Consider the following 19423-nt stretch of genomic DNA (forward strand, 5'->3'; position numbering starts at 1 on the left):
CTGGCCAATCCGCCTAATCTCCTCGGATGCTGCCTGAACTGCTGTGCTCTTCCAGCACCACTAATCCAGAATCTGGTTTCCAGCATCTGCAAGTCATTGTTTTTACCTAATCCGCCTAATCTGCACATCTTTGGACAAGCATCCAGGGAAAACCCACGCAGACACAGAATGTGCAAACTCCAGGCTGACAGTTGCCTGAGGCTACAATTGAACCTGTTGCTGTGAGTCAGCATTGCTAACCACTAAGCTACCGTGCTGCTGGTATTTTCTAAAAGACTCAAATGTGGATTTTAGATTAGATTAAATTACATTACAGCGTGGAAACAGGCCCTTCGGCCCAACAAGTCCACACCGTCCCGCCGAAGCGCAACCCACCCATACCCCTACATTTACCCCTTACCTAACACTACGGGCAATTTAGCATGGGCAATTCACCTGACCTGCACATCTTTGGACTGTGGGAGGAAACCGGAGCACCCGGAGGAAACCCACGCAGACACTGGGAGAACGTGCAAACTCCACACAGTCAGTTGCCTGAGGCGGGAATTGAACCCAGGTCTCCTGCGCTGTGAGGCAGCAGTGCTAACCACTGTGTCACCGTGCCGTCCTAGAAGTTTGTTTCTAGAAGTCCTTGGGAAGAGGTAGGTGACAGAATCCATAGATTGTGACCCCACTAGTTGCTGCATTGGTTGGGAATAATGTTTTACTTTCAGAAGTAAAAGCTGCCTTTCCTATTGGAGTTGATCTTTCTTGCAAATAACCCGTTTGGCAGTAATGCATTCGAAACTGCAGCATGTGAAGCAATTTTTTTTATTAAAGCTACCTTGCCATCATATTTACACCTCCATTAAATCATCTTTTGGTCTCCTGATTTCAAAAGAATCTGTGTCCTGTGTGCAGTTTACTGGACTGCAACTATTCATCTGACAAGTTTGAAATTCCCTCCACAAAACTAGAGTGGGTGAAAAGGATATGCTAAACAACTGACTATGCCAGGTGGGATGTACCATAGTCTGCTTCGAATTCTGTCTCACTGAGTAGAGAGGAAGGTTAGCAATTATATTATGTGCAGTTGTTAGAGTTGGTAGTATCGGGAGAGAGAAAAACAGAAAATGGAGATTGGGATTGAATTCTGTCTCTGTCTCTGTTATCTGTCCCTGTAGTACTGAAAACTGCATCATTTGACATTGTCGGTTTAATATTTGAATCCATATAGTCCACTTTTTTAGAATTTCCTCATCTAAATTGTATTGCATTGGAACAGCCACAGTGCAAGAGTGAGGTGAAAAATGTCTTGATTGATTTCTCATTTTGCTTTAGGTTTAATGGCACGTGAGCGTTCAGACAGCGGTGGTTCTGGATCTGAACCCTTTGACCGACACCCTACAAGGGGTACGCCACCTATTGACCCCAAGTTGGCCTGGGCTGGTGATGTGTTCCCACCAGCAGAGATACGGCCTTTGGCTTCGCCAATACGACCACATGATGAAGATGACAAAAGTTTGAGGTCTGTTCAGATTTGCCTCAAGACATGGGTTGGGGGCTATTGATCCCTGAGGGGGCATTGTAACATGAGCGTGTTGGAGGATGATGCATCTTCATAAATGATTTGTTTTGTAAAAAGCTGTCCACACTCCTACATTGTCAGTGTTACACCTGGTTCATTTTGCCTCCCTTCAATGAAAGAGAAATCTCTGCTTCAGAGAGCCAAATGCATTTATTTGCCACCTTTGTTGGTTGCAGGTAGCTTGGTTTGCTACTGAACATAGCAAGCTAATTTTAGAGCTATACAATACATCTTGGCCAAAAGTTGTTTGGAACCCCCTAATCACAATGCCTTAATCAAGAAATTGTGCTCACAGTTGGCAAGTGATTTAGGCATTTCAGGCAAGACCTTTCTCCATTTGAACCAAGGAATGTACCACAGCAAGAAGTTGTGATGTCTCTGCTTCAGATATTCATTTCACGTTTGATTTCCAAAAAGTGGCACAGTCCATCCTCCACCTGCTCCCAATAACTTTGTTTTAGCAAAGCTCAAGTGAAGATGTTTACTGTTATTTTAAAACTGCTCTCTTTTCATCTGAGGGAAGAGTCTTTGTCTACTTATCAAAATCCTTCCTCATTTGATAACTTTGATTAGGTATTTTCTTCTTTTCTCTACTCTAGTGAAAACTATCACAGTACTTTCTGTACTTCAAATGAACTGTATCTGTGTGGAGAAACAGATGAAAGAGCCCTAACCTAGACATTTTGGTTCTGTAGATTCAAATGCTGATAGTGAATAGCGCATTTATAAATTTCAGCTTAGGCAGTTTTAATAGACATCTTCTGTATTCAATTATTTTAATTCAGATAGCCCAGTAGTGAGGAATAGAACTAGCGTCTATTCTTTGCTGTAAATAAATGCGAATAGAAGTAATGTGCATTATAGATGTGTGCCTTCATATCTAAGTATGAGCCCAAATGAATCTCCAGTTGATACATGCCAGGTCAATCTGAATGCATCTGTAGCTGACACACCTAGTCAGGGCCTGGTGGTTAAATACAGCTTGGTAACTGAATTATTTAAGACCAAATTTGTTCCAAGTTAGCAGGTCCCAGTATTGGGAGTGTGGTAATGAGGTGAGCCACTGATCTGATAGGCTAACTTGCCTTTGGAAATGGAGCACCTTTTCTTTCAGAGAAAATATGTCTGGGCGTTGCTTCGATATCCAGTGAGTATCGAAGTTTCCCCTTTTAAGTTGCAAGCAGATTATCAGCACATCCTATTTAAGCTCCCATGAAAATCCTTAAGTTGAAAGGGCAGAGTTGTCAGCAGCTTTTGAGAGGTCATTTGGGAAGAGTCAGTGCTGAAGGGAGGGGCAAGAATGGGGATGTAGGCAAGTTTGAGTACAGTACAAATAGTGATATTTTAGCTGTTTATAAAAAAAGTGTTTATAAGATGTTAATGGGCTATTCAACATTTTTGTATTGTCACGTTTTGCATCAATATCTGTTCCTCATTGACTTTCTTTTACACACAGAAGTGAAACCCCACCAGTCCGACACCGAGACACCGGACCACCTCAGTCCTTTGTGAGTAGTCTTCAGGTTTCGGACAGTGGACCTCGACATGTTCCCCAGATGCAGCGGTATACGCTGATGGACCGCCTGGATGAACAGAGACAGACCCCCTGGCAGAATTCCCTGCCCAGTGTTCAGATGGAGCTGGAACGGGATAGGCGGGTGGAGATGTCTTCACAACTTCAGCATTCACATCCGCAGCGCAAGGCAGAGCAGGAGTCTATGCCCATCCGCAGGGAAACCACACAACTACAACATGAAGACAAAAAGATGGAGCCGCTCATGATGCACGTGCCTCGGGAATCTAGCCAACTTTCCAATGTTGTAAAGAAGGCAGCACCCCACATTCAGGCTGCAGAAGTTCTGCAGCACAAGGAAGACCACTCAGTCAAAGAGAACAAGCAAGAAGAGAACAAAAAAGGTGACAAACCCAACCGTCAGGATATGCACCGACCTCAGAGGAAGGAATCTAAGACAGAAACCAGATGGGGACCACGGCCCGGCAGTAAAAACCGTGATGAGCCAAGTGATAAACCTGCTCGGAGAGCTGGACCCATCAAAAAACCAGTACTGAAGGACATGAAGCGTGAAGACAGTGAGCAGGAGGTGGAGAAGGGCAAGCCTACGTCAGGAGAGAAGACTGTTGTTAAGGGGAAGGACAAGTCGCAGGAATTCAAGCTTGAGGCTGATTGTTCAAAACAGGACTCTTCTGCAAGTTTGAAAGCGAGCCAGCCTGTCCCTTCTGTGTCTGTCTCCAATAAGCCTTCACAAGGCCCTCCTCTTTCAAACGTGCAGGATGACCGAGGGAAAGCAAAGCCTTCTGGGAAGGATCAGAGGCCTGAGAAAGCAAAAACGTCCAAACCACCTCAGAAGGACTTTAACAATGGCCCTCCACCACCTCGGCGGAATAGAGATCGGGATCATTCGTTTGACCGTAGTTATTCGGGGCGAGGCCGAGGCAGAGGACGCGGCGAATTCTTCTCGCGGGGAAGGGGTTATCGAGGAGCCTATGGTGGCCGAGGAAGAGGAGGCAGAGGCCGCAGCAGGGAGTTCAGAGGCTATAGGGAGCCCATGTACCGAACAGAGGAGAGTGGCTCCAAGAGCTCGTTCAGGCCGCGGAACCCAAGTGAGACACGCAGCGAAGGCTCGGAGTATGAGGAGATTCCCAAGCGCCGCCGTCAGAGGGGCTCAGAGACCGGTAGTGAGACTCATGAGAGTGCCAGCGATGTGGCTCACTCCGACAAGGAAGTCTCCACCAGCTCCAAAGAGCCCGCCAAGGAGTTCCGAAACTCCGATCAAGGCCGTGCAGACAAGAAGAACAGAGCAGAGCCACCGAAGCTTGCCGACAAGATGCCTCCACGGCTGAGTGATTCTTCACGTGGCAGGGTCTTCACTCCACGTGGTGTGCCATCTCGGAGAGGTCGGGGAGGTATGCCTCGCGGGGGTGGCGGCGGTGGTGGCCGCCCTCAGCAAGGGGGCTGGGGACCTTCTTCAAAGGTACCACCCCCCAAGAAGCAGCCCTCGAAGGAGCAGGTCAAAACACCAGAAATCAGGCCTCTTGATATGCCCCCAGGTAAAGAGTCTGAGAAAAACCCCTCTGAGAAGCCGCCGCAGGTCGGTGAGTCAGCGGCACCTGAGGGCCAGCCTCACCGGTCAGAGAGGCCCCCGGATAAACCACCGAGGCGGCGGCGTCATGGGCGTTCTCAGCAGCAGGATAAGCCTCCGCGGTTCCGCCGCCTGAAGCAGGAGCGGGAGGTGGCTGCCCGAATGAACGGCGAAAGAAACCTCTTCCCTGAATCCTTGCCGCCAAATCCACCTCCCAACCCACAAACTGAGGAGATCAAGGAGGTAGTGCGCAACGCTGCCGGCACCAAGTCCCCAGACTTGTCCAACCAGAACTCTGACCAGGCCAATGAGGAATGGGAGACGGCGTCTGAAAGCAGCGACTTCACTGAGAGGAGGGACAAGGATGGCATGTTTGTGAAAAATGCCCCTGGAGGCATCAAGTCAGTCGACCCCAATGCTGCCCAGAAGAAGGAATCGTCCAAGCGCAGCTTCTCCAGCCAGAGACCTGGGATGGACCGACAGAATCGGCGCTCGAACCCAGGAGATTCAAGTGGCAAAGGCAACCGGAATAGTGCTGGTTCTGTCAGGAATGAGAAGCGCAACTGGCCTTCCCCAAAGAATAGGAGGTGAGTGAGCAGGAGTGGGTAATCCAGGGGTAAGGTCGTGGTGGAAGTTGAGATAAACGATTCCGCTCCAAATTTGCACTTTTTGTAACAGATTGTGCACTTTGAAGAGAAGAAATTGTTGCTGTATTTAGTTTTGGTTGCCTGAGAGTAATTGGAATCGGCAAAGTTACTACTAATGTCTGTTTAGTGACCCCTGTAGAAAATTTAGACAAAACCAAAATCACATTACTCCTGATGTCCCCACAATGCACCCACAGGAATGTTGCTGACTTTTGAGTGCTTTAAGATGGCTGATTTCCTGGTGTCTAGGTTTTTCTAATGAAGAAAGCTTTCTTAAGTGTTCCACTGGTTGCCAGTGGAGTCATATCTCTGCATGAATGGACAACTTCAGGAGTAGGGGAAGGGTAAGAGATTAAAGTATCTGTACAAGACTTAACCTGACCATGTCTATAGGGGAGAGCTGTTTGGCTTTCAAGTGAGCCTGTGCCATAAAGGAAGCAGGTTTGAAGAATTTGACAGTAAAGAGTTTGAAATGTAATCTTGGCAGGCCAGTGGAAGATCGGACAACACTCGCTGCAGCTCTTCCTCAGAACGCGAGTGCAGTATTCAGAGTAGACAGGATCATTCCCAGCGACTCTGCTGCCATCCAGAAAGCCATTGCAGAAGTAAACAACTGGCACAAGGATTGCAAACTGGCGCCTGGCAAAATAAAGGAGAAGAATGATATGCTGACACAATTTGATCTGAACAATTATGCAAGTAAGTCCAGGAAAAATGTGCTGTAACTGCGTGTGTTAAGGTGGTGTGTTGTGGTTGAGTTTATTGTGAACATACTGCCCGCCCCAATTGTCCCTACGGTAATGCTGAGCCATTCCATTCCATAAGATATGTTTGGCGTGAACTGTTGGACTCGAGTCTGTTTCTGTTCTGTATGATTCTAAGACCCCAAAATTCTTTGGGAGAGGTATTCCAGCATATTAACCCACCTACAGAGAGGATATACAGTTCAAATTCTGTTCTGGCTCTTGTGCTGACTCACCTTGCTACTTGCCCCGTGAAACCAGTTTCTGGCATTCCTCAATACTTTCCTCCTAATGTTGTCGTCATTCATGATGGGATGCATGTGGCAGTGGGTCTGAGTGTTGTCATGCTGATGAGTCTGTTTAACTTCCTAAAGTGCAGTCTGGAAAGTGTAATTATTTCATAGCCTCTTTCATTGTTGTACACTAACAGTGGCAGAAGTGACGACTATGTACAGCAACCCACCAACGCTCCTTTGATTGCACATTCCTAACCTGTGACCTCTGCCACAGTAGATCCATGAGATTGTCACCACCTGAAGTTTCCCTCCAAACCACAGACCATCCTGACTTGTAACTGTATCGCTGTTCCTTCACTGTCACAGGGTTTAAGTCCTGGAGCTCCATATCCAACCACATTATTGCTGTACTGGCACCCACACCAACTATAACCGGTCATGAAGCTGGCTGAGACCACCAGTTGGGGAGTAGTTGCAGAGTGAGCCACAAAAGCTGACCAAGCCAGAGACATCCACATGTGGAAAAAAATAAATGGAAAGTAGCAATTGACTTTTTCAGGGAATCTCCACAAACAGCCATGAGGCAAATGACTTGACAGTCTCTGTTTAATACTGTGGGTTAAGAGACATCTTAAGGTAGCTTCCCTGCTCTCTCTGTAGAGCCTCTTTTTGTGGGACTTGACAGTGTGGCTTTTCCTCACTGATGTGGTGAAGTGTTCTGTGCATTATGTTCAAGTCTGGAAATACTAATCTTCTGAGTGAGTTAACAGTTTTACATGTAGCTTGGTTACCTGTTTGCCTTCACGATGTGGCTTTCTGTACCATAGAACAGTTCGGACGGCATTTGACCTGTTGACTTTGTTTGATTTCGGATGAATCTTTTTTAGGTGTTGTGATTATTGATGATCACCCAGCAGTTTCTGCAGATGATGAGTCCATATCTCCCTTAAATGACGGCTTCACCCGCGTCCTTTCAAAACGTCAGAAGAGGATCCTGGACGATGAGCGCCGCAAAAAGGAAGAGCATCTGCTGCAGGTAAACTCAGAGGCAAGCTCTTGTCGGGGGTTCTACCTGTGTTTAGATATCAATCTAAATAACTGGTAAGCCTTCGGGAGGTAAAGATAGTAAAAGCATAGATTAGTCATGTATTGGCTATGTGACTTGCTTCATTTGAGTCTGTGCTGAAAACTAAGGTGGCATATGCTAAAGTTAACTGAGGACGACAGTGTGTTTGACTGTGTGTGGATTTCTCCATGGGCTGCCAGTGTTAAAATTCATATCTTGTACAGACCAACAGTTCTAAAAGTGAAGCCAGAAAATTTGATGGAAGCAGGATGACTTTATGTAGAGTTTTTAAAGAAATTTTTAGAATTTTCAAGTTGACTTCATTCATGTTGAGACTTGCAGCAGAAACCTGCAATGCTGAGTAGACATTGTCTTCCAATTGTGGGGCAGTTGATGAAAGTCATTTCTGGTTGATGACTTTGCTACTTGGAGCATTGTTACTCTTGGATCTGCAGCCCAGTGATCGTACATACAATTGAACTGTTTCAGAAAGGTAGCAAATTTGCAAACTCATCAAATCTTGATGCTACTTCACTGTACTGTGTCCATGCAGAGGTAATGATGCCCTTTGTTGAAATGCTTTTGAAATTAATTAAATGAACACAAATGCCCATTACCCTTTTTCATCCTTTTCTTTATTTCTTGCCCTCGCCATCCCCCGATTTTAAGAAAAAAACAAAAGAAATCCCATTGGTCTGCTTGGATCCTCAGGCTGTGTTGAAATAACATGGCAAAAGAAGTAAGAAATGGTGCTGATCAAACTGGAAGATTTGTTGACTGAGACCATTTGCTGATTTTTGCCCTCTGCCACATGTGCAAGGCCTGTAACTACCAGCTGAGTTTGAGGGGTGGATAGGAAGTGGTTTGGCAGTAAGACGTTGTATTTGGAATGATGTGTTCTGGTTACCTTGTGGTACCTGATTCTCCCTAACAGTTTTAATGTTATCTTTCTTCACCAGAAGGCTGTCAAAATCTGCACAATGGATTCTCTGCATCCCTCATTATCTGGCTTCCCCAAAAAGCAGTCTAAGAAGGTGACTCTTTCAAACTTAGAGTCTGAAGAGAGCTGCAAGGGTCAGACTAACACAGCTGATCTGGGAACCCAGATTTGGAATACCACGCATTCCGGTATGTCATTCTCACATATGAATAGAAACGTGAAGTGTGGGCATGGATGAGAAGTTTTAATGTATTCTTGTAAACAAAGTATCTACCTTTTGGTACAAACCTGTAAGTAATTGAAACTTTGAAGAAATTACCACCGATCTTAGGCAATATATATTTATTTGTGCACAGCACCTGAATGGCATGTTCCAAAAAATATATTTGCTAGCCTAGTGAGGCTTGAACTTCAGCTGCAACTTTTCATGAAACTCAGAACTATGGATGCTGTAATTCAGAGATAAAAACAGAAATTGCTGGAAAAACACAGCAGGTTTGGCAGCATCTGTAGCGAGAAATTAATGTTAATGTTTTGGTGGAGTGACCCTTCCCTGGAACTCTGCTGCCAGACCACCTGAGCTTTTCCAGCAATTTCTATTTTTGGCTTTTTCATTTAAACTGTCTTGAGCACACTAATGATTGCTTTGTCTTCTGTGACACAAAATAATTAATACTAATCTAGCTTAAAATAGCTGTAGAACATTTCCAGGTACCTGCCTTGCAGCTAGGTCAGGAAATGTGAGCCAGGGTTTCAGCTCCTCTTAATAATTGAATTAATCCTGTTGGCAGTGGATATATGAATGTGAGATGAGGATAAACTGGGTTTGATCATGATGGCCCTTGTCCAATAACGATCAACGTTTGTTGCTTCTATTTATACTTGAATAAAATTGCTAGGAGCTGTTTTCCCTGATAGATTGACAGCCGCAGCATGTATCATGTTCAAGTGAGTGTAATAATATTTTTGAAAAGAAATACTTGCAGCATTTGGCAAGAACAAATGTAATTTGGATTTTTAATCTTTCCTTATGTTCTCAGTTAGCTCTCTGGGTCCAGGAGAGGCTTACAGTTTAGGTAGAAGCTATTTGGCTGTTGCTCATGTGTGAGGTTTTTGCAATCCAGAACATGATAGATTTGGATGTTGTTGTGAGTTTAATTTTGCAGAGAAAATAGAGTTGCTGGTTCTGACAGTGGGGAACCTCTGAATTCAGAAAGTTGTGGGCTCTAGTCCTGATGCAGAAATTTGAGAAGTCTTGGCTTTTGGATGAGATGTTGAGCCAAGGTCCTTTACTGCAGTCCTGGGTGATTGTGACAGATCACAACAACATACTTTTTAAAGATGAGCTGACGACTTCTCCATAGTCTCTTGACCAATGTTTATCACTGAACCTCAATCGGATTATTTAGTTATCATCACATTTTGTTTTCGGGAACTTGCTGTTTCAAAAATTAATGATTACACATTGCAACAGTGACTGTACTGTTACAGTAACTTCATTGACTGTAAAGCTTGGGGTCATGTGCGGTGCAGTAGAAATGACAGACCTTTCATGATAAGTCTTGTTGAAGGCGGTGGCTATAAAGGTAGCAGATGCTTTTAAAATTCTGAAGATTCTGGAGAGGATTCTACAGATGGAAAATAACAAAGATAACACCACTATTAAGGAGAGAGGGACAATGGAGAACCACAGACCTGCTACTTTGTCAGTAGAAAATAGTGGTGCAGTTGAGTTGGCATGAATTTATTAAAGGGAAATCATGCTTGATCTGTTTGGAAGATGTTATTTGCAGTATAGATCAAATAGAATCAATGGGTGTTTTACTGTATTTTCAGGAGACTTTTGAAAAAGTGCTATATAGAAGATTAGTAATCAAAATTAGAGCATGCAATTCAGAAAAACCAATTTGCAATCCATAGAGGATAGCATAAAGCGGAGTAAGAATGAATGGGTCATTCTCATTGTAGGCTGTGCAATGGCTGCAGCTGTTCGGTGACTATAAATTAATTAAATAATGGAACCCATTTTAATATTTTTAGTTTTGCTATTACACAAAACTAGGTGGGAAAACAAGTTTGGGAAATGTGCAAGGAAACTTCAAGAAGACTTGGGCAGACTAAAGTGAATGGACTAGAACATGGCTGATGGAATATAATGTGTGATATTTTTTTTTGTTTTAAATTTCTTCGCTGGTGAGAGATTGGGACATTTGGTGCCTGAGGAACCTGTTCCCAATACACAGAAAGCTAACATGCAGGTGCAACAATCGATGAGGAAGGCGAGTGGTATGTTGGCTGCCATCACAAGGGGTAGAGAAGTAAAGATGGTGTAGTTGGCCTTGATAAGACTTTAAAAAGTGTACACAAAACGCCAGGTAAAGTCTTATCCAAGGGAGGATATTCATGCTATAGAGGGAGTGCAACAGAGGTTCACCAGACTAATTCCTGGGAGAGCAGAACGGTCTTAGGAAGAGATACTGAGGAAACTGTGCCTGTATTCTCTAGTGTTTTAAACAATGTGAGGTAACGTTGTTTGAAACTTGTAAAAAATTTTACGTTGTGATTATTTGGTTGTGGATAAGCTGTTTCTCCTGGCTGGTGAGTCACAAGTCTTGGAACACAGCCTTGGAATAAAGGCCAAGCCATAAAAACCTATGATTGTATCTGTGGAATTCTCTACCCCAGGGGACTGCTGAAACTCAGTCATTGGGCAAGTTGCAGACAAATATTGATTGCTGGGGTTGAATTCTACCAAGGCATGTGGAAAGGGGTGCAGGAAAGTCCTATTTAGGTATGTAATCAGCCACGATTAAACTGAATGACTAACAGCAAGTTCAAGAGGCTGAATAGTCTACTTCTGTTCCAATGTTCCTGATATCCCTTTTGTGACCCTGGATTTTTGGCAAGAGACACTGCAGATTACACTCTAACCAAAATTCCATTCGGTGCCAAAAGAAAAAGATTGATCCATCTAGAAGCTTCAATGATAGCCAATTCCTTCCAATGTGATGATCAAGTCTGTTGCATGCAGAGGTTCTTTCAAGGTGCACAGGTTTAATTCAGCAATTGAAAAGACAAGTCCTGATTGGTGTGCATGATTTTGCTCTTTTGTACTGAGTCTTCGTGCTTTTAACTTTTTTTTTGCGTAACAAAACTTTAAAGCATTCCCCCCCCTCCCATAATCTTACAGTTTGCTCCCTTACTCCTCCAGCAGCCTCCGGTCTGGATACTTGGATCAAACCTCTGAATGTCTTTGCCGAGGCAGCTAGTGCTGAGGTAAGCAATATTTCCTGGACTCTACTAGTCAACATATGCGAGTTGCCTTATTCTGATTGAAAGCATTTATTTCTTGAACAGCCTGAATATGCAAGCATGTAGCTGATAATTCTGCGACCTGAATGTGTCATGGGCCAAGGTTAGAGAGTGAAACATTGGTAATGAACATCCCTTTCAGATTGTATCTGTGGAACTTGTTGGCATTTGCTTTGTGGGTGGTTCAAGTTCTACTGACCAAGTGACCAGAAGTAAGCATGATGGCACAACAATGTTTTTCAGCCTAAAGGCTGATTTTCCCATCCCTTTTATTCAGGTAGTCCCTATGATCTTTATACTCTTCCTGTACTGTTTTAGAACCCCAGGCCCTCAAAAGTTCTGTAGCCTCTATCCCAATGCTGAGCTTCTCCAGGTATACAAAGCCAGTGCACAACACCATTTTGCAACTTCACTCAATAACGCAAAGCAGGTAACTTTCATACAAATAGAAGGGACCACATTTGTTTCTACGCCATTGCCTGGTTTTCATCATCTTGTATCTCCATTTCCCAAAGTTAATGTTGTATTTTTTGGAATAAAACCAGAATATGTTGGAAATACTCAGCAGGTCGGGCAAGTGCGAAAGGTGATATTTTAGAGAGCTGAGGAAGTTAGGTGAAATTTGTTTTGTAAGGGGAGAGAAGAGGGCAAAGTAGTAAGTCTGTAATGGGGAGGTGAACAGTAGAGATTAAATAATAAAAGGGACTGGTCATGGACGAACAAAAAGAAATGTCTGGAGGAGACCTGAATGGCCGAATCACTCTAAACTCCGGAAAACCAAAGAGAAGCAGGAAATATAAACTGAAACAAAAGAAAAAATGATTCCAAACTAAGGATTGAGGTTTTGATCTGAAATTGGTGACCTTTCCAGACAACAGCCTAACTATGTCAGGTTTAATGACCAGATCAGAATTAAACCTGCAATACATCAAACCACTCCACAATCACTCCAGAGTCCTTTCTTTTGTGCAGCACCTTCCCATGCATGAATGGGAGATGTAACAAACACCTTCTATTTACCTCCTCCCTCTTTCCATTTTTAAAATAAAATATGTTAGGCTACTCTGATGGAGAGGGGCCTTGATTTTTATGTGCATAAGTCATTAAAGGTGGCAGAACAGATGGAGAGCACAGTTAATAAAGCATTAGGATCCTAATTTTGAGGGGGGGGGCATAGAGTACAACAGTAAGGAGGTTACGCTGAATCGTCGTGAAACATTAGCCAGCCTTCTGCTGGGATGTTCTAGATGCCACACATTGGTGTCAGTGGTGAATAGATTGCATGTGGTTCCAAGGATGAAAACTGTCATGAAGATTGGTTAGGTTTGGGCAGTTTTCCTTGAAAACGACAAAGAGGAGATTTGATTGAAGTTTTCAAAATCCAAAGTCTGAACAGTTGATGGGGAGAAACTGTTCCAGCTCCTAACAGGATTAAAAATGAGGGAGTGCAGATTTAAAGTGATTGTACAAAAAATATGTACAGTGAGACAAGTTTCATCACTTGCTTTCAGGCCTGGAAGGATGGTGGAAGCAGTTTCAGTTGATGTTCAAGGAGGTATTAGATGGTTACTTAAAGAAAATAATGCATAGAGATGCAATGAACATGACTTGGTGCCATTCAGAAAGCTACTGCATAGTGTTGAACTGAAAAACCATCTACGCCATTACCAACTCTGAGATTCTCTCAATTCTAGGTCCCAAGCACTTTCTCCAAGTAAATAATGCTTTACTTGTTTTTTAAATATAAAATACAGCATTCTCAATATATTAAATGAGGTGCAGACTGGGTGATTTGGCTGGTAGAATACCTCAATTTAGCCTGCAAGCATGACCCCGACCTTGGGGTCAATTTAAATCTTCTCCATGCTCCCAGGTTGATGACCCTGTCCTCTTGCCTCCTGCAAAACTTGAGGAACAGCAGTTCAACTTAGAGCATTGAGTTAAAATGCCCAACTGAATCTGGGAAGTTGTAATCAATTTCAGTTCACAACCTCTACCCTGTGTTGTTGTTTTCTTCTGTGCTAGTTTTGCTTTCACTCTCTCATTTCACTCTTTGCTTTAGGTGACAGCGATTCAAGATTCAGCTGTTCAAGGTTTGGCAATTTGCACCATCTCCAGGCGCACTTTTTTTTGTTTCTATCTCATTACACTTTTGTTTGATTTAACTTATCCTGCCTCCCATTCTTTCACAGTGCACCTGCCACTTATTTAAAACCTCTTAAGTTCTAACTTTGTTCCCCAGTTTGTTGAAATCCCAAAGGTTGAATCGCCTGCTGATACTCGCTGTGTAAGTCCACACAGAATAGTCACCTTGAACAAGGGTATTGGAGTGCAATTAGCTTCCATGGGGTGATGGTCCCACAAGGACCTAACATACATGCAGGAGAGGAATTTGCTTTTGGAAATGATACTTCAGTCTTTGAAAGGTTAATTAGCTTTGTAAGCAGGTGTGAATGTACTGGCCGTGACGGACAGTTGCCAAGGAAGAAGAGTTGGCGGCTTGCATTTTTGGGAAAAAAAGCAACAATGTAGTTCATGTATTTTGATTAAACTGCAGCGTGTATGTCTCTGCCCTTTTGTTTCAAGGCCAGCCAGACTGACAGTGGGGTGGATTTGAGCAGCGACTGTCAGGTCTCATCGACCAGTTCCTCGCAGCGTAGTTCTCCAGCCAGCAGCCTGAAAACTGACACTGGGGAGCGTGTTGGTCTTATTAACCGGATCAGCACAAAGGTGGTTGAGATTCGATCAGCAGAAAACCAGCTCCTAGAACCCAAAGAGCAGAGACAGAGACCTGCTAGGACAGGAGCACTGAAAGAAAATAAGGTATCGCACTTACTGTGATGACATGGCCTCTATAATCACCTTGCTTGCTGTACAGCATTTGTTCTGAATGCATTTATTCTGAATACCAGTCACCTCTGGTAGTGTTCTTCTCCTCCTCCTCCCCAACCTGACCTTCAATCCCTATCCATAATACCCATTCTTTTGTGACTGTTAACAGCGAGCTTCAGCAGGCGAAATGCTTCACGGAGGTAATTGCATCTATTTGTGTGTGTGTGTGTGTTCTTTCAGAGCCACACACTCTCCAGTTAGGTTCTTGTGAAAAGCAGTTCTGAGTGAGAGTTCTGATTTTATTTATTCCTAAGGCACAGCTCTCTGCCTTTCCCACTTGCTTCTTTCCCACTCACCATCACTATATTGCCTTGCACTTTAAGGCAGTTCAATGTTTAAAAATAAAAGTTCCATTGTGTCAGAAGTTATTTTATTGTTAAAAATCTTTTCAACCCTGTTGTTGGCACCTTAGATTTATACAGCATGGAAAAAACTATAGAGTTAATGGCGTGTAAGAGCTTGGACTATTAGTATACATAAGTTAGAGAAAAGCTTTTAAATCCTATGCTGGTCATGCCATCATCAAAAAAGATATCTTTGTATAGAAGGGTAGCTTCTCCTTTAGCATTTTCTTGTCTAAGTCTAAATCCCTTTTTTTGACCACAATGCTCGGTATGTTTGATTTCCAGTTTCCTCCATTTTCTGCCTCATTTGCACATCTCCTTCAAATGGCTCAGCTTGTAGCTGCTTTGGCTCTGTCTGCTGGAGTTCTCTTTTTTTTTTATTTAAAAAAAACTTCCCTCTCTTCCCTTTCTCCCCCCCCCCCCCTTAAAACCCTCTCCTTATTGGCTAAGTTTGTGCTCCATCCACCTCCCTGTAACTAATTTAGATGTCACTAAATCAGTTTGCTTCATTTTCCTCAAAGACAATCCAAATGGTATTGGAAATGCATGTCCTCCTTTCCTTGAATAGTAGATCAGCCAGTAGAAGCAAGGATTTTTTTAATGTGTGATGATGATGCAGCATGTGCTTAGAATGTATGCAGCTCAGCAGTAGGATATATTTTCTTCATAATTGGAAGGAGAGCTACACATTAAGGGGGATGACCATTGTATTGCAGATCATGCTCCTAAAAATGAACCGAATAATATTGGTTCCAAATTTTTACTCTCTAGATTATGGGTCTTTCAGTCTTCTCATTCTGAATCTACTTCAGTTATAAATCTGCATTATGCTCCATTATGAGATTTATACAGAAGAAAATTGTGCTTTTGGGTGTGGTGTGGGTCTAGTTGGTAGCAAGAGTGGAAGAGGGAGATGAATTTAGCACCATTCTGACTTCAATCCCTCCTCTTGACAAGAAAAACATTGTTTCAAATCTGTGACAAATAGAACAATTTTAAGCCAACCCCTAAATAGCCTTGAGCATCTTCCTCCTAATTGCTTATGACAAATAGATTTCACATGCAACTTTTTATAGCTTAGAGGTGGATGTTGGTGGTACTGCTTTGCTGTTGTATTAAACCCTGCTGCTGAAGTTCACCTGTGTATTGGTGCATTTCATATTTCGCACAGTTGGCTAGATGCCAGGAGCTGAAATTAAAATACACCTGACTGTGTGTACTTTGCCAAACAATCATATGACCAGACTAGGAGCTAGTGTTGAATGGCAGCGTATGGTCCTGCAATTCCAGAATTAGGGGGAAATGCATGTTCTTCTGGATGTAGGTTTGCTAGCCTAGCTGGAAGGTTCATTTTCAGACGTTTCGTCACCATACTAGGTAACATGCTGATGATTTCTGCTGTGCTTCGCCTGAGGCTCACTGAGGATGTTACCTAGTATGGTGACGGAACGTCTGAAAATGAACCTTCCAGCTCAGCGAGCAAACCTCCATCCAGAACCTCAACCTGAGCTACAAATCTTCTCAAAACTTGGTAATACATGCTCTTTTTTTAGCAGGGTCTTGAGATGGTGCGTGGAAAGAGATTAAGCCATCTGATGCATGCTGTGATTAAGTTTGCATGTTCCCCTCTTCTACAACAGCCACTGAAGCTTTTGCACAATGACCGTTCTTGGTCTGAGTGAATGTGGGATTATTTCATGTAGATGATTACAGAGAAAAAAAAACCTGATCCTTGCCTCTTCTGCTTTTAATGCATGTACCGCTCTTTGTTCGTAGTAGGGCTCACTTCACAGTGGAAGGGTGTCTTGTCTTGCTCTTCCAAGCCAACCCAGGTGTCACTGCTCCAATTGTCATGCATTGATGTACACTGGTTCAATATATATTGTCCATGCCAAAGTGCAAACTTCTGCTATTGTCTTTGTACATGCCTTAGTCTATTAAATCTTGGCTTAGTTAATTGAGAGAAATGTTTATGACGTCCATGGTAATGCTGAAGACTGGTATGGCAATTCTAATGAGTCACTTAAACTAGACGCAAGAGGATTAAATAACCTCTTTGCATGAGGTTTTACTTATTAATGTTACAGTGCTAGGTTGATTCTTTGTTTTTAAAGAAGACAATGTATACATTAAAAGTCTTTGATTTCATGAAGTTTCAGGAGTCTGCCAGCGAACTGAGTAAAGAGCATAAACCTGGACCAATAGGAAATGAACGTTCACTAAAAAATAAAAAGGCAAGAGAAGGACAGCAGAAAGAGAGTCCTGAGACTGCTGCAAAGGCTGTTGGCTTTTCAATAAACAGCAGACCAAAATCCAAACCAGATCCTGACTTGTTACTGGAGACTGAAGTCACTGTACCACCTATCCAGTTTGGAGTGAGTGCAAAGGTGAGTCAATTGATTATTTTTGTTTTAATGCTCAAATTTAGACTTTGGATTCTGGTTCAACTCAGTAACCAGTTCAGCAACCTTATCTAGTATTGTGTTCCCCCAGAGTACTTGAGGGTTGAAAGTAAAGAAGAAATCAAAGCAGAAGGGAAGAACTGAGTGGGGAAGTTATAATAGTGGAATTTTATCGATAAGTGAGACAAATAAAAGTGAAAATAATTTTAATGGGTCCTCTGTTTGTATACTCATTTCAAATATAGAAATGATCTTCAAGCCTGTTCAGTTAAGTAACAAATCAGCTACAGCCGAACTGCATTTGTGTTGGTTAACTTTCTGAAAGACTAGGTACAATGTCTGGCCCATTGGGTGAATGCTGAGAGGTTGCCCTCCTTTTCGGTTAGCTGTATTAACATGTGTTGTTGGCTTTATTAACATTCTTGCCTCTTAATCATGGAAGCATAAAACGTAGGCCAGGAATATGCCCTTTAGAGTCTGCTTTGCCATTCAATACGATCATGGTTACTCATCTACGCAGCATTGTTTCAGCTTTCTGCTTACAGCACAGAAACCGGGCTAGGCCATTCAACCCCGTGAGCCTGTTCCCCAATTTATCTTGAAGGTTTTGGTCAGATCGCCCCTTAACTACCTGAATTCCAGAGAAAACTGACCTAATTTGTGTAATCTCTCCTCATAACTTAACCCCTGAAGTCCAGACATCATTCTTGTCAAACTACATCATATTCCCTCCAAGGCCACTGTACCCTTCCAAAGGTGTGGTACTTAAATCCGCGCTCAATGCTCCAGGAGAGGTCTAGTAGAAAGTGAGGACTGCTGATGCTGGAGTTGAGTGTGTGTGCTGCTGGAAAAGCATGTAAGGTAGGCAACATCCAAGGAGCAGGAGAATTGATGTTTCTGGCATATGACCAAAACGTTGATTCTCCTGCTCCTTAGATGCTGTATGAGCTGCTGTGCTTATTCAGCACCACACTTTCGGCTCCAGGTGAGGTCTAATTGGGGTTGAACTGCAGTGTAACTTCTGTATCCTTCACACAACACCTGTCACAACCACCTGATGAAGGTGCAGCACTCCAAAAGCTAATGTGCTTTCAATTAAACCTGTTGGACTATAACCTGGTGTTGTGACTTTTAACTTTGTACACCCCAGTCTAACACCGGCATCTCCAAATCATTCCGTATCCTTGTACTTCAGCCCTCTTGATATAAAAGCCTGCATTTCATTGAGTTTTTTTTTATTATCTTCCTGCACCTGTTTGTGACATTAAGATCCGTGCACCTGAACCCCCAAGTCTTTTTGAACCTTGACTGTACTTACCTTCATACCATGACTTATCCTATTTGGACCAAAAGAATAACCTCACACTTGCTTACATCGAACTCTATCTGTCGCAGTTTTGCCTATTAGTTTATCAATATCCCTTTTGTAATTTTATGCTGTTATCTACGTTGTCTACAATGCTGCCTCACTTTTTGTCATCGGCACATTTGGATATACGACTTTCTATGCCATTATCCAAGTTGTCAGTAAATAGTGTGAATGATTGATTGAAACGCCAACAGAACCTATATGGTGACATCCTACCAATCAGAGAACCTACCCTTTATCCCTACTTTCTGTCACCTGCCACTCAACCAATTTCCCAGCCGTGTCATAATTCTCCCAAACTTCCATGGGCTTCTGTCTTAGCTTAACAGTCTTATGTGAAATTTTATCAAATGCCTTTTGGAAGTCCATATAAACAAAAGCCATAGATATTCTCTTCCTGCTATCTTAGTCACCTCTTCAAAAAATTTCAATGAGGCTTGACTGATCTGACTCACCTGATTAACTGAACATTTTCAAATCATTCAGTTACTCCGTTATTAATTATAGACCCCATTAGAGATGTTAGGCTAACTGGTCTGTAATTCCCTGGATTTCTTCTTCCATCTGTCTTTAACCCCTTAATGTTCAGTTTAAAAGCCTTAACTGTTTTCAGGGGCAAAGAATTCCACAGGCTCCCCACAATCTGGGTGAAGAAATGTCTCCTTATCACAAGTCGTGGTCCAGCACGAAGGTTGAAGCATGTAAATTTTGAGGTGACTGCACGGAGTTGACCGCTGTTTTGTCAGATATGCCATCCACCTGGTTGAGCAGATTTTGAAGATCCCATGGCCAGATCAAAAGAGC

The 19423-nt window shown here is 43.0% G+C and overlaps 1 protein-coding gene across 8 annotated transcripts in view; it reads left to right on the forward strand.

Moving 5' to 3' along the window:
* LOC122541410 (protein PRRC2A-like) overlaps window positions 1–19423 on the forward strand; it is a 139698-nt gene that overhangs the window by 93493 nt on the left and 26782 nt on the right. For 6 of the 8 annotated variants that reach the window (XM_043678160.2, XM_043678166.2, XM_043678164.2 and 3 more), the window contains 8 exons: window positions 1321–1507; window positions 3024–5255; window positions 5803–6014; window positions 7182–7330; window positions 8320–8488; window positions 11512–11576; window positions 14199–14435; window positions 17002–17235. In XM_043678160.2, the coding sequence (XP_043534095.2) occupies window positions 1321–1507; window positions 3024–5255; window positions 5803–6014; window positions 7182–7330; window positions 8320–8488; window positions 11512–11576; window positions 14199–14435; window positions 17002–17235 (3485 nt within the window). The remainder of the gene's footprint in view (window positions 1–1320; window positions 1508–3023; window positions 5256–5802; window positions 6015–7181; window positions 7331–8319; window positions 8489–11511; window positions 11577–14198; window positions 14436–17001; window positions 17236–19423) is intronic. The other 2 variants (XM_087979328.1, XM_043678163.2) reach the window with 2 other exon arrangements.

The sequence above is a fragment of the Chiloscyllium plagiosum genome, unplaced genomic scaffold, assembly GCF_037043375.1.
Source record: "Chiloscyllium plagiosum isolate Xiang-an unplaced genomic scaffold, Cpla_swu_hap1 HiC_scaffold_35, whole genome shotgun sequence".
In the NCBI taxonomy this organism is placed as follows: domain Eukaryota; kingdom Metazoa; phylum Chordata; class Chondrichthyes; order Orectolobiformes; family Hemiscylliidae; genus Chiloscyllium; species Chiloscyllium plagiosum.